The sequence below is a fragment of the Eleutherodactylus coqui genome, chromosome 2 (assembly GCF_035609145.1).
Source record: "Eleutherodactylus coqui strain aEleCoq1 chromosome 2, aEleCoq1.hap1, whole genome shotgun sequence".
Classification (NCBI taxonomy): Eukaryota; Metazoa; Chordata; class Amphibia; order Anura; family Eleutherodactylidae; genus Eleutherodactylus; species Eleutherodactylus coqui.
In genome coordinates, this window is record NC_089838.1 from 99,872,092 (window position 1) to 99,886,428 (window position 14,337).

Sequence of the window (14,337 nt, forward strand, 5' to 3'; positions counted from 1 at the left end):
AATGGAAGAATAAAAAAGGCATAAAAAAAAGCGTTTGGAGTTTGCAAAGAGTATGTGAGGGACTCCCCAAACACACAGAAGAAGGTTCTCTGGTCAGATAAAACTGAACTTGTTGGCCATCATGAGAAGTACTATTTGTGGCACAAACCCAACACTTCCATCATCCCAGGAAAACCATTCCCACAGTGATGCACGATGGTGGCACATACATACTGTGCAGAAGATTCCATTGGCAGGGACTGGAAAACTGGTCGGGAATAAAGGATAGCTGAATGCAGTAAATACAAGGCAGTTCAACCTCTTTCATCCAGTCTGCCGGAGATTTGAGACTACGATGGACGTACACCTTCCAGCAGGATAATGACCCTAAACATACCATTAAAGCTACACCGGAGGGCACTAAAGGGAAACATGGAATTATCGTGGAAAGTCGCAGGAAAAAAATATTTTGTAATTCAAAGGGGTGAGCGAATGGTGTAAGCCAAGTAGTATACTCTCCCCCCCCCCCCCCCCCCCATTCCCCTCAAAAAAAAAAAAATCTACGTTAATTCCTGGTTGTAATGAAACCCAACAGGAAAGACGGCCAAGGGTGGAGAATGTTTTTGTAAGGCGGTCTATGTACATGGCCTGCCTGTAAGAAAAATTGAATTATGGCGATTTTCAATTTAAGTTGCTGTTGAGGTGATAGCATCTACTCAGCAGCTTCACAAATACTCTTGTCCTTAGAAGCCACGTGTGCCCCCTGCCATGAGCAATGACATGCATCTTGGGATACACTAGCATGGTACTGTATGGGTAGTCTGCATAGAGAGTGCAAACAGTTTGTGTCTAAGATAAAAAGGCAATGATTGTGCCATTATACTATTAGTAACAATATACTGGAATGCTGTATCATTAACCCCTTCAGTGGCGGGTTTCTTACCACCCTGTCGTAACCACCAGGGCAGGTTTTTTAAATGGTCTAATCATGTAATTTCAACTAATTTTGCAGTCGCGTTCCAAGAGCCATAACTTTTATATTTTTCCATTGGCACAGCCATATGAGGGCTTGTTTTTTGCGGGACAAGTTGTACTTTTTGCTGGCATCATTTTTGGTATATATAATGTATTACATAACTTTTGTAAAAACATTTGTAAGGAGATAGGGGAAAAAAAAAAATTCTGCCATTTGTTATTTGGATTTCATTTTTACGGCGTTCAGTGTGCAGAATAAATGATGTGATAACATTATTCTCTGAGTCACATGATTCCAGGGATACCAAGTTTATACAGTTTTTTATGTTTTGCTTTTTTTGTACATTTAAAACATTTTTTTTCTTAAACATTTGTTTTTGTGTCGCCACATTTCAAGAGCCGTATTATTTTTATTTTTCCATTGCCAGAGCTCTAGAAGGCCTTGTTTTTTTCGGGATGAACTCTAGTCTTAATTTATCAAATTTTTTGAACATGTAAAATTTTTATCGCTTTTTATTCCATTTTTTCTAGTGGCAAGATTAACAAAATCTGTAATTCTGGCATGTTTTTTTTTTAATTTTTCACTGCATTCTCTGAGCAGTATAAATAATGTATTAAAGTAATTCTACAGGCCAGTATGATTATGCCCATACCAAATTGTAATTTTTTTTATTTTTTTTTTAAGTGTGAAAAAGAAAAAAAACTAAGTACTAAAAGTTTAAATCAACCCCCTTTTGCAATATCTATAATAAAAAAAAATCTAAATCATAAAAGAAAAATACATATTTGGTATCGCCGCGTCCATAAAAGTCCGATCTATCAAAGTAGTGCATTATTTACCCCCCACGGTGAACGTAGTCCGAAGGAAAAAATAAAGAACGCCACAAATGCACTTTTTCAGTCATCCTGTTTCCCTGAAAAAATGCAATAAAATGCGATCAAAAAGTCGTATGTATTCCGGATTGGTACCAACGTTAACCACAGGACATCTCACAAAAAATGAGCCCTTGCTCAAGTATGTCAACGGAAAAATTAAAAAGTTAGTGCACGCAGAAGATGCAGCAGAAAATAATTTAATAAAATTAAATGTCTTTGAAAAAAACACAAGTAAAACAGCAAAAAAAAAAACTATACAAGTTTTGTATCGTAGTAATCGTACCGATCCGTACAATAAAGTTGTCATGTCGTTTTTGTTGCAGTTTGTGCACCGTAGAAACAAAACGCACTGAAAGATGGCGGAATGCCATTTATTTTTTCATTTTACTCCACTTAGAATTTTGTAAAAGTTTTTCAGTACATTATATGGCACATTAAATAGCATCATTGAAAAATACAACTCGTCCCGCAAAAAAAAAAAAACCCTCATACAGCGACGTTGATGGATAAATAAAGGAGTTATGATTTTTTACAGCAGGGGAGAAAAAAAAGAAATAGGAAAAAAAGAAAAAAAGGGTTCATGTCATTAAGGGGTTAAATAATATACTAACTTTCTTCTCTGGGTCATTACGACGCATGGATGCCACATGTGTAATTTAATTTTTAATTTTTACAAAGTAAAGGGAGACAAGTGTTTTTATTTTTATTTCTTTAATAATGTTTTTGCTTTTTTTTTAAACCTTTTTTTAAAATTTTTGTCCCTTTAGGGGACTTTCACAGAGACCCGTCAGGACCCCCTGATCACATTCCAGGGGTCTGATGGTGACAGCCCTTTACATGCTGCAGTCACATAGACCAGCATTTAAAGGGTTAACACAGCAGAGATCGGAGGTTTTCTCTGATCTCTTCTGTAAGAGCTGGTGCCTGGCTGTCCTCTGACAGCCAAGCACCAGCTCTCCCTGCCACAGAGACCATCGGCTTGCTTCTGACAAGCCCATGGTCTCTATGGCAACCTTTAAACAAACCATTGCAGGACTTTTGAATTCAGAAGCGGGAGATTGCCGGCAGATCGGCAATATCTTCCAGCTTCTGTTTTTCAAAGTCCTGAACTGTTTTATGAGAGACTGTGCAGGCAGAGCACAATGCCACGGCTTGTGTCATTGTGCTCTGCAGCTTTCATAATGATACATAGCCCAGAAATGTTCCGGGCTATATCGCTATGGGCAGTGAAGCTCAGCCCAGAAAATTTCCGGGCGTGCCACTCAAGGGGTTAAAGGTTATGGCAACATACAACGAATGGCCCGTTTATTAGAGGAACCTGACTTTTTATGATCCCCTGTGTAAAAATTAGACAAGTGAGCCTGGAGTGTAGCACAAAAATGAAGCGAGGAATTTCCTGGGGATTCGTTTCAGCGTGAATTCACATTAGAATGGGAAAACTGAGCAATTCGAACAAGGCAAGGCCATTGGTGCTGGACTAGCCAGGGCCAGTACTTCAAAAACGGACAACCTGGTGGAGTTTCTTGTGCAAGGAAGTTGAGAGTATACAAAGAATGGCCTGACTAAAAAAAATCCAACGAAAGGGATTCCTGTAGACGTAAGGGGTCAGATGAGGATGTCAAGAATCAATCTGACAAACAGGCAGTGCACAGTTAAGCAAATTTGAACTGAATAAAATGGTGATCCTCCAACCAATGTGGCCGAATGAACAATTCATTGTTCCATAGTACGGATGGGCTAGAACAGCAGACAGTCCATCCTTAACACAGATGGGTGACCATTTTAAGTGCCATTGCTGTCAAAGTGAAATATAAAGTCAAGACTCCAGAAGGCAAAAGTGTGCAAAAATTGGGTCACTGAGCAGTGGAAAAACAGATGAATCCTTATTTCTATTGCACCAAGCTGATGGGAGGGACATAATTTGGCACAAGCAGCATGAATCGATGAACCCATCCTGTCAGGTGTCAACAGTTCAGGCTGGTGAAGGTGGAATAATGGTGTGGGGAATGTTTTCTTGGCACATTTTGGGTCCTCTCATACCTATGCATGAATGCCATGATGAACTGCTGCAGTTTTGAAGGCCAAAGTAGGTACAACAAACTACTAGGTGGGGGATCTAATAAAGTGACCATTAAAGTGTATGTTGTCAGCCTTTTCAATCTGTGCACATAGTGGTTTAGGTATGGGTCACACTAAAGTGACCTTTGGCAGTCAGGGTGACGATTCCCAGTTGGCGATTTATTAACAGAGGTATGTGTTTTAAACCACATTGAAAAGGATACATTGTATCGTTGGCAAATTAGTTACAAAGTCAAAGCTTGCAATAAATAAATTCTATACTGATGTAAACAAGAATGGATATGTACAACAATCCGTGGGCAACTGTGGAATTTGGCGTTTCTTGCACACATTTAAAGGGGAGGTCCCGCACCATACTTGTCCATGAGCTGTCTGGTATTGCATTTCAGCCCCACTGAAGTGAATAGGATAGATACTAGAGATGAGCGAGCACCCAAATGCTCGGGTCCGCGTTATTCGAGTCGAGCTTTTCGTAAAATTCGAGAGCTCTACTCGAGTAACGAACCCCATTGGCTACAATGGGAGACTCGAACATTTTTGTATGTGGGACGCCGGGTGCCGAGCTTTTTTTTTTTTTCTTGGTTGGTTCATTCGTCTCCCCCCTCCCCCTTCCTCCCTCCCAGACAAAAAATTTGCCATTGACGTGCGCTGCTTCGCCAAAACAGGCACGTCACAGCGGGGAGGAGCCAAAAATCGGGGCGGGGTTGAACACGGCTTGATGCTCGCTCGAGTAACGAGCACCATTGAGTACGCTAATACTTGAACGAGCATCAAGCTCAACAGAGTACGTTCGCTCAACTCTAATAGATACAATACCAGATACAGTTCATGAACACAAATGGCGCCATTTCTGGGAAAATAAAGGAAGAAAAACAAAACAAATAAAGTCCTGGACATCCTCTGTGAGACGTTATGTACAACATAAAAATTGGTTATTTTTTTTCTGTTATTTTAATGCTAACCGATTTCATTAGTTTCAATTACCAGTTCTTTCGGATTACGTTTAGTCATCTTTATGAATTCCAAGTCTAATTTAAATGTACACCCCCGTCAAACTGTAAAAATAATGAAATACTGTTTTCTATTGTATGCTCAGAGAATACTCATTTAAAAATAAAACCAGTATTTTTTTTAAAACCTATAAAAAATACTTTGTGTTCTTGTGTTAAAGGGTTTAGGACTTGCTTTCTTTCTCCCAGGAGTTCAACAACATACATTTTCTGAACACGCATGGCCTTGAGGGTTGTCGGACTGTTGTGAGCTCGGGATTATAATCCTTTATTGAAGTACACTCTCTCTAGGCCTGGACTGTTCTCTTTAATTTGTGCTTGCAGTTCAGGCTCCAGTCGGGACACAGACATTGAGCTATGTAAAAAAAGGGAAATTATTAATTAACAAGGCAAGTGTAACCTTTGAGACTCAGTGGGACGCAAAAAATGATGGCAACAAAGTCAGTTTAACAGTGGAGTCTTGCAAAATTAAATATTTACTTGTAGAAATAAAAAACAAACAAACAAACAAAAAACACTAATTGGGGAAAAAAGTAATGAACATTAGTAAGGCCTCTTTCACACGGGCAACAGCAGTATCGTCGTGAGAAAATCGCAGCGATATCACTGCATTTTCTCATGGCGATATCATGATTTTGTGTCGCTACAAAGTCACACGACTTTGTAGCGCTCTTTTGCTGAGATTTTCAGGGGCAGGAGGGAGGGGTGGGCTTATTAAAAAAAAATTATAAATACATCCCCTATCAGGCGCTGTTAGGTCCACTGCATGTCTCCTCTGCATCTCCAGCAGACTTGCTTGTAGTTTTCAGCCAGCTATTCCTGGTCAGAGATTCAAAATCTCCACCTCCAGGAAGCACTGGCTGTGATTGGTGCTCGAGCGCAACGGCTCAGCCAATCACTGCAGCGCTTGATGAACCAATCACAGACATTTAATAGGATGGCTGTGATTGGCTGAGCCATAGTGCTCAAGAATGAGTCACAGCCAACACAGTATTAGTGTAGCTTGACGCCACCAGCAAGTGCTGGTGGAGTCAAGATTGACAGTGGGTGACTCCCCCTGTATGTGATTGACTGCAGAACTGGCAGGACAGCAGGTCCTGGCAGCCCACTATGGATCTCGGATACACCGTCCCCTGACCAGGCACACTGGCCCAACCGGAACGTATCTTGGGTTCCTTGAGCGGCAGCAGCACCCTCCTTGGCATAGAAGGTCACAGCGTGCTGGGAAGCAGGGAGCCAGCAGCGGCGTGAAGAACCTTCATCGCCGCCGCTGCCGCAGAAGGACGGCCTCACCTCTGCCGCCAGGATGTAAGTTACAAATGTCGGCCGCCGTACCTATAACCCCTGTTGATAACCCGGCTGGGAGCAGGGAGCAGACCGCGGCAGGGGGAGAAACACTGGCAATGGCACATAGTACTGCAGGACAGGGGAACCAACAGCGCGCCGTACGCAGACTACAGCAGGGAGCGGAGTACTGCAGCACAGGGGAGGACAGAGCACCGCAGCATCATCCGCTAACTGAAAAAAGCCTCCACCAAGTTGCCAGGATACAGCACCGAGTTAATGTGACAGAAAGCCGGGTAGCAGGGGCCAGCACTGCGCCGGGGAACACAGAGGGAGCGCGCATCACCTTCTAGGACCTAGGGATCTTCTGCCAATTGGAATCTAATTGGGGTGCGACAGGGGCATTCCTCTATGGAAGCCCTGTCAAACCCCTAGCTTTTTGTGGCGTCAAGATACACTGATACCAGCCAACACTTCCTGGAGGCAGGGATTTTGAACCTCCAAACTAGGAAATGCTGACTGAAAACTACAAGCAAGTCTGCTGGAGATGCAGAAACGCGGAGGACCTAACAGCAGTGCTTGTCAGGTGATGCATTGTGTTTTGCTTTTTTTTCCTACTGTAAAAGTTGTTTCGCACCACATGAAAACCGCAACACAAAGGAAGGGTCCATAGGGAAACAGGGGCTACAAAATATCGCAAATCGCGGCTGTATAGAGCATGCTGTGATTTTGTATTCTCGTAATGTAAATGTAGCAGCCTAAAAAACATCGGTAATGTGAAAGAACCCATTAGAAAGCATGGGCTTCACATACATGCGATTTGCAGAGCTGTGGCATTGCGAGAAAATTGTGCGATTTTGTTGCCTGTGTGAAACTGGCTAAAGGTAAAGAAAATGTGGGGACATTGAAAATAGAAATGAGTATGGTGTCTCAAGTAGGCATACAGGATCCATACACACAGGTCATCAATAGCTGATTGGTGGGAGTTTGCCGCTTGGTATCCCCATCGATCAGTTGACTGAAATGACAGGAGCACTTGAGTCACCAATATACGTGATGTCATAGGCCTGAGAAGTCTCTTCAATCGGAGATACCAAACAATGGACCCTGCCAATCAACTATTAATGACCTAGCCTGAGGATATGTCATCAATAGTATAGTCCCTGAAAATCCCTTTAATATGACAGGCTGACCATAAACAAATACGTTGGCTAAACTCAAGAGTTTAGTTGGGATTGGCTGACCATGTTCTGTTTAAAGAAGGGTTTGAGGAAAATGGGTTTGGGAATGTTGGACTTCAACACACGCATTCATTTGGTTCCATAAGACAAACGGCTGCTTAGATCCCTCTGACAGCTTTGTCTCCACTAAACAAAACATTTATGCATCGCTGAGCGCAATGTGAATGTTTGTGGTGAAGTTGGAGAAAGAGCGGTCGGCTGAACCCTACCTTAAATTTTATGGCCAGCTTAAAGGGGTTGTTCAGGATTAGAAATCAAGGTTGCTTTCTTTCAGAGACATCATGACACCTGCCCATGGATAATGTCTAGTACTGTAGATCTGCTCCATTGAAGTGAAGGAGTTTGAGCTGCAGTACCACACACAACCAGTAAACAAGTGTAGCACTGTTTTCAGACAACTTCTTTAAAGACTTCATTCACACTTGAATTATAGTTGATGGATCCACAATGACTGTCATGGCTTCTGTCACTTTGACAGACAGAACAACACCACAAGCAGTGCTATTCTTCCTGTCACATCTGCCAGGCCTATAGACAGAGGCACCAGGGGTAGTGCGAATATAAGCCTAGTGAAATGTAATACCAATAAGTATACAAGCTAATTCAAGTAATTCCAAGAAGCAGCAGAAAGTGACTGTAAGGACTCTTACCTCTTCTGGGGGAATAATGCACAGCAGAGTGGTGTTGCAAAAACCAAGCTAAAAAAAACAATAAAAAAAAATATCCCTTAAATCTCTAATGGGCATAAAATATAAACATTTAAACATATTGCATCAGGATTTGAGAGAACATTCCATTAGTCCATTGATCTTCAAACTCAGAGATGTGTATGAGGGTAAACATTTAAAGGGCCACTCCAGCGAAATTTCATTTTCCCATCCATGCACCCCTCACCTGATTATCTGTCACACTCTGGAGGTCTCCTCTGTGCACTGCAGCCACTTCCATGCATTTCTGCCCCCTGTATAAGGTTTATCAATCACCATCTTCAGAGGGAGATTTTTAGCTTTTCCTTTCAAACCTGTCCCATGATTCATCAGCACAGCATTAGCAGAAGGTTGTACCATTTCTGCTTCATGGGGGGACAGTTTAATCATTATCACCATCTATATTCACCTAAATAAGACCCATAAGTACACAGTCAGGAGCTGTGATCTCCTCTATTATAACTGTGTGATCATCATCAGTAACAGTGATAGGAGTGTCTGTTTCCCATCTAGTGGTGTAGGTCCATGTAACGGCATCACACAGACTGAGAAACTGACTAGTTTCAGACAGCATAACCCCAAGTACATCAGAGCTGGTCAGATCAAATGACCATCTGAGAAAAAAAAAAAGAATAACACTAGCTCACTTATATACACTGGGGGCATAGCTACATAATGGATGAAAAAAATCACCAGAATTGTCCTTTTAACATATAAAATTATGCTACATTTATGCAACACTGAAAATCACAAACCCAAACAAAGGATGAATAATTTATGGTCTGGATTGTCTTTTCCGGCCACTGCCACCCCCTGCACTTCTCCAATATCTGCATACAATAGATGGCTTTATACCAAGATCAAAATAGCATAAGTACTTACCAGAATCCCACTAATCCTACTTGTATGGGGGCACTCATCCATGGAAAGCGCTAAAGACAAAAAAGGTGAAACCTGTGTGAGACATGAAGACCAGCAAGCCTGAAACTACTAATGTGCAGATTAAAAACTGATCCCATTACCTTGAGGAAAGCTTTCTTTTCCAAACTGTTCATTAGAAATGGAGGAATTGCTGTAAATGAAGAGACACATGTGAAGTAAGAGTTCCTTCCACAGTTAAAGGGCACCAACACTTCCATAGGTCTCCTAATGCTGTATTGTTTGTTATTAGAGATCTCTAACACTGTGCACACCTTTATAACATATAAAGATATAACAGATAAATTATACTTGTGGTCATACTCTGATTAACCCAAATAATTCAAGTATCCACATATTTTAACGGCTTCAGCAGGAAGTAGACAACTTTGGTCCCACCACAGTTGCCAGGCTTGGTATTACAGGCAAAGTTCCTGTTGGAGTAAATGGGAACTTTTTCTTCAATACCAAGCCTGACTATTGCAGTGGCAGCGAAGTCCTGCACGCATCAGCTCACTGCATCCATGAACAGCTGGTCAGCAGGGGTCCCCGGCAGTGGACCCCTGCAGATCCTGATGATATGCCCTCAATAGTTTAAAGCGTACCTGAGTTTTCAACAAGTTTTCTAAACTACACCAGGTTCTCCTTACCTTTTTATTTGCTGCTGTTTGCACCCTGCTTCATGTCTGCAAGTCCTGATGCTCTGTGCCATCCACTTTCATACAGGGGTATGTAGCAAGCCTAGGATTCTGCCAGTAGTTCACTGTCCAGCACTTCCTTACCCTGACTTCCCATGCTGCATTGGACAGTCTGTGATCCAAGCAGCAGGGGAACAGTATCTGAATGCCCACTCCTCTGCTCTCCCAGGACAATTCAGGCAGGTAAGTAAAGCCAATTCAATGTGTACATGTACACACAAACACTCCCCAACCCCTTACCAGGAGAGGCAGAGATTGTAGAGATCATGATCACAGTGTCTGCAGCCTCTGAGTCCAGCAGAGTGCCCCTGTGAAGATAGACCCTTCCCTCATTGCTAAGGAAACATTTCTGTGTCCTTGTTACTAGGAAGCTCTATACCTAACAACAGACAGTGGATTGCAGAGAAGCTAGAAGGGAGACTCCTATTACAGAATGATGAGACTAACAAAAGCTAGTAGATGAGCATAAGTTGTTTGAAAAGTTAGTGCCTGCTGGAAAAGGAATACCCACGAGAGATTCATAAAGGATTGGGAGCTGTGGAAGCGCATGACCTAGATCTAGGAATTAACTCAACAAAAGAGGAGGGGTTTCCCTCCCCCGGGTATCCCGGGAGGAGTCACCCCTACCCTAATTCTGTAGTGAGCGCCTTTACCCCAGCGGCCTGGCCCACTGGGGAGGAGTACCCCGGATGTTGAGGGATGACCTGAGAGAGAATGACCCATGTGAAACTCACATCAAAAACAGGCGGAGGAGGTTGACCCCGACGTCGCATGGATGATGGGATCGATGTCTGTGAGGAATCTTTTCTGAGAGGTAAACGATAAGGTGCCATCATCATTCCCCCCACCCCCCAGACCCTTGTCACCCCCCCCCCCTCTGACCCTACCCCCCTACCCTGTGTTATGTTCTTAGCTTGTAAAATGTAGCCGCGCTCTAGGCTACCTTAATTTTGAGAGACCCAGGAACCCTTGAGGGTAGTTGCCTAAAATAGGTAAAGTAACGTAATTATATTTGGATTTGTTTATCTGTCTTGAAGTGTACTGTACATGACCCTTAACTGACCAGGGCCCATTTAATGTTAATGGTATTGTTATAAAAAAACCCTTGAATAAAGATTTACATATTAAAAAAAAAAAAAAAGAAAAGTTAGTGCCTCTTTAAAGCAGAGCAATCCCTTTATCTGGACCACACCAGTTAATTTTGCCCTTAAAATGAGACTCTAGGCGAATTTTCATGAAGAATAAAATAGGATTACTAGGCTCATATAATGAATTAGGTTGTTATTTCTTTAACTTTAGCCTTCTAAATATTTAGAAGGTGCTATATACTACATCCATGGTCCCATAGCAAATAACTACTGGGCTGTATATGGGAAGCTGCCAAAAATGATGCCCCATCCCATTTTGACAGCTTCCATCAGGAGGTGGTGAGTTCTCCTTCAATGGAAGTGTTCAATCAAAGGCTGGACAGATATCTGTCTGGGATGATTTAGTGATCCTGCACTGAGCAGGGGGTTGGACCCGATGACCCTGGAGGTCCCTTCCAACCATTCTATGATCCCTAACAGAACTTCCCGCACTACTGGCTGATACTTCCCAACACAGACTCTCACTCGACCCACTTCCTGCATGCACTGCCCATATAATACTTTCAATACTGAGAGGTCTCTGCTGCTTTTCAGCTACAAAACTGGGCCTTATGTTATCACGAACTACGTACCCATGCCTGGAGCAGCCATAAGGATCCTAGAGACGACCACCTGAGTGATGGCTTGTTTTGCAGCATTGGGAGATTCTCCAATCCGGTTTCCATTCTCATCTGTGACAGGAATGCCAAATTTCAATTCCCTGCGATATACAATATGAAAACAAGTTCAATGATATGGCCATGTCATCTAGAATGGGACTCTGTCATACGATGGATAATATTGGTGCAAGACAAACCCCATTCATTTATAACAGGTTCTTCATAAATCTGGTGCAAAGGAATATGCACTTTTTAAAACTGGTGCAAATGAAAAATGGAGCACTTAGCCATAATTTTGGCCTATTGTGAACGGGAAATGTTACAGACTTCTATGAAAGCAGCCCTGTGCCTACAACCACAGGTACCAAGCTGCTTACCTAAAACGGGTCAGCTTCTATATAGTTTTCTAAGACCTATTGCTAATAATCCAAAATATCAGGTAAACAGGCACTAAGACTGGGCGATTAATTTAATTCATTTGATTAAATTTGCCAATTCAATCTAGCTTGATTCGGTTTCTATCCGAAATTGTGAAATTGATATTCTTGGAGGAGGGGCTAATATCGGGCCGATGGGAGATGGCAGCAGGGCAGGCTGCAAGATGCAGAGGACGCTGGAGAGCAGTTGTGATGCACTGTGCCCTAACTGGAGCGGGATGCAGAAAGAAAGGGGCCAGATCTCTATACTTCTCCCAGCACAAAAGCAGAGATTGTAATTTGGCACAAATAAGTCAGCCCCCCATCTGTGGTGTTACATAGGACTGCAGGTAACATCTGCTACAGTATCTGTACTAAGGAAGTGATCATTAAAGTGAATGTGGCCACCTCTTTTTCCACCAAAACCCCAATTCTGAAGTTAGAAGTAGGACCGGGAGGTGGAACCCGCATCTAACAAACATTTATGGCATATTTTGTGGACAAGCCACAAATATCTCAGAAGGGAATACCCCTATAACGTTAGGACACACAGAAAAGTTTTGTTGCACTACTGGTTGATTTTTAACTATCAAGCTACAGCTGCGGTCCAAAAGAATACACTGAGTTGTATGCAACAGAAAGCCTCAGTGCTGTAACCATAGCCTTACAAGTGAGGGTGACATGGCACCTAAGGGGCAATTCTGATAATCAGTATATACAGTATTAAGGTCTTACTGTGCATGCAATTCCCTAATGTTAAAACAGTGCATGCTGGTATTCTTTCAGCTTCATTGGCAAAAAAAAATAAAAACGGAAGAGAAAAAGAGGGAATAAAATCGAAAATCATCCTTAAATAGGTTTTCCCACTACTTACAATTGCTTCATAGCCACTCTGTACTTACTGGTTGCTGCAGACCAAGTCATGTGACTGCAGACAATCACTGACCACAGCAGTAATCTTCTATAGCCAGTGATTGGCTGAAGCAATCACATGTCCTTGTCAGTAGCAACCAGTGGGTACACAGTGATTGTCAAGCAACTTTAAGTAGTGGGAAAACACTTTTAAGCTTGGAGAAAAAAAGTGAGATTTTAGTTGTTGGTCATATTGCTTACTGTGCTGCAGGGAGTACTGACATAACCAAAGCCACAGGAGTATTATTTTATGCCCCTCCCCCAAATCTTTAATAGTTAGCATTCAGTTTAGAACAGGCACAGAAGCAGATATGCCTACAGAAACATGTTCTAGTAAAGAAGTGTCATAGGAAACTTAAAAAAAAACAACCAAAAACCAAACTTCTTGAACAATAGTTCTACCTACTCAAAGCATGATGTATCTTACCGTTGTCTCATTAATGGGATGTTGATACAGTTAGCAGCAGCAACAGCAGCAAAAGGAACAAATCTTCCTATTAGTGGCGAAACATGCTAGAAAAAGAAAAAAGATGCTGGAAAATGTTCATAGTGATTGTCATCTGTCAAATGCTATATATGTTTCATCACCAACACCCTGGCCTTCTTTTTGTTTAGTCTTGTTGATATATACAATGTAACGTGAATTTAAAGGGGTTGTGCTAAGTTATTATACCATCTCCTATTCAAGGATAGGGAATAACTATGATTGGTGGAGGTCTGATTGCTGGGATCTTCACCGATCCCGAGAACGGTGGGGGGGGGGGCGATGGTTTCGGTCAGTCCTTGAGTGAACAGAGCGGAGGGTGTGTCGTTGCGCCATTCACTTCAATGACAGCAGCAGAGATCATTGAGTTTAAGCACTTCGGCAATCTCTGGTGCGGTCACTGAAGTGAATAGAGCAGCAATGCCCCTATGCGGCCTCCGCTACATTCACTTGGAAACTGACCGGACCCCATTATCGGGATCAGTGGGTGTCCCAGCAGTCAGACTCCCACCAACAATAGAGTTATCCCCTATCCTGTGGATTGGAGATAAATGTACAGTTTGACTCAACTGCTTTAAAGAATACACAGTATGGTTAAGTCAAATTATGTGCTGTCACATAGTGATTCCATATCATAAGCCAAGCCTCACAACAGCAGAAGGTAGTAGAAGACATACTGAAGTGAAGAGTCATTTTCTGGAGAATGCCCAAAGCCTCAACAGATGGACAAACCATTGTGTACTGCATACAAGAAAGACTCCAAGACAACTGAAGAGGAGGACACTTGCATTTCTTGGAGATCCGATCAGAGTTTGCAGGATCTTTCCATACAAAAGTACATGCAGTTAACTACATGCTTTTGTAATACAATCGGCCGTATAATTAAAAACCCACCTTTAGGCTGGGTTCACACGGGACCGAAATCCTGCGGAATGACCACACGGAAAAAAACACGAGATTCCCGCAAGATAAGAGCAGCTTCAAAACCTGCCGCGGATTTTGGAGCGGCTT

The 14,337-nt window shown here is 42.4% G+C and overlaps 1 protein-coding gene across 4 annotated transcripts in view; it reads right to left on the minus strand.

The window, feature by feature from the left end:
- Positions 1-4,841: 4,841 nt before the first annotated feature.
- The window catches only part of SFXN1 (sideroflexin 1), a 47,093-nt gene continuing 37,597 nt past the window's right edge, over positions 4,842-14,337 (minus strand). For all 4 annotated transcript variants that reach the window (XM_066591269.1, XM_066591270.1, XM_066591268.1 and 1 more), the window contains exons 6-11: positions 13,270-13,355; positions 11,488-11,615; positions 9,174-9,223; positions 9,034-9,083; positions 8,095-8,142; positions 4,842-5,274 (exon numbers count right to left, since the gene is read on the minus strand). In XM_066591269.1, the coding sequence (XP_066447366.1) occupies positions 5,178-5,274; positions 8,095-8,142; positions 9,034-9,083; positions 9,174-9,223; positions 11,488-11,615; positions 13,270-13,355 (459 nt within the window). In that variant the 3' untranslated portion in view covers positions 4,842-5,177. The remainder of the gene's footprint in view (positions 5,275-8,094; positions 8,143-9,033; positions 9,084-9,173; positions 9,224-11,487; positions 11,616-13,269; positions 13,356-14,337) is intronic.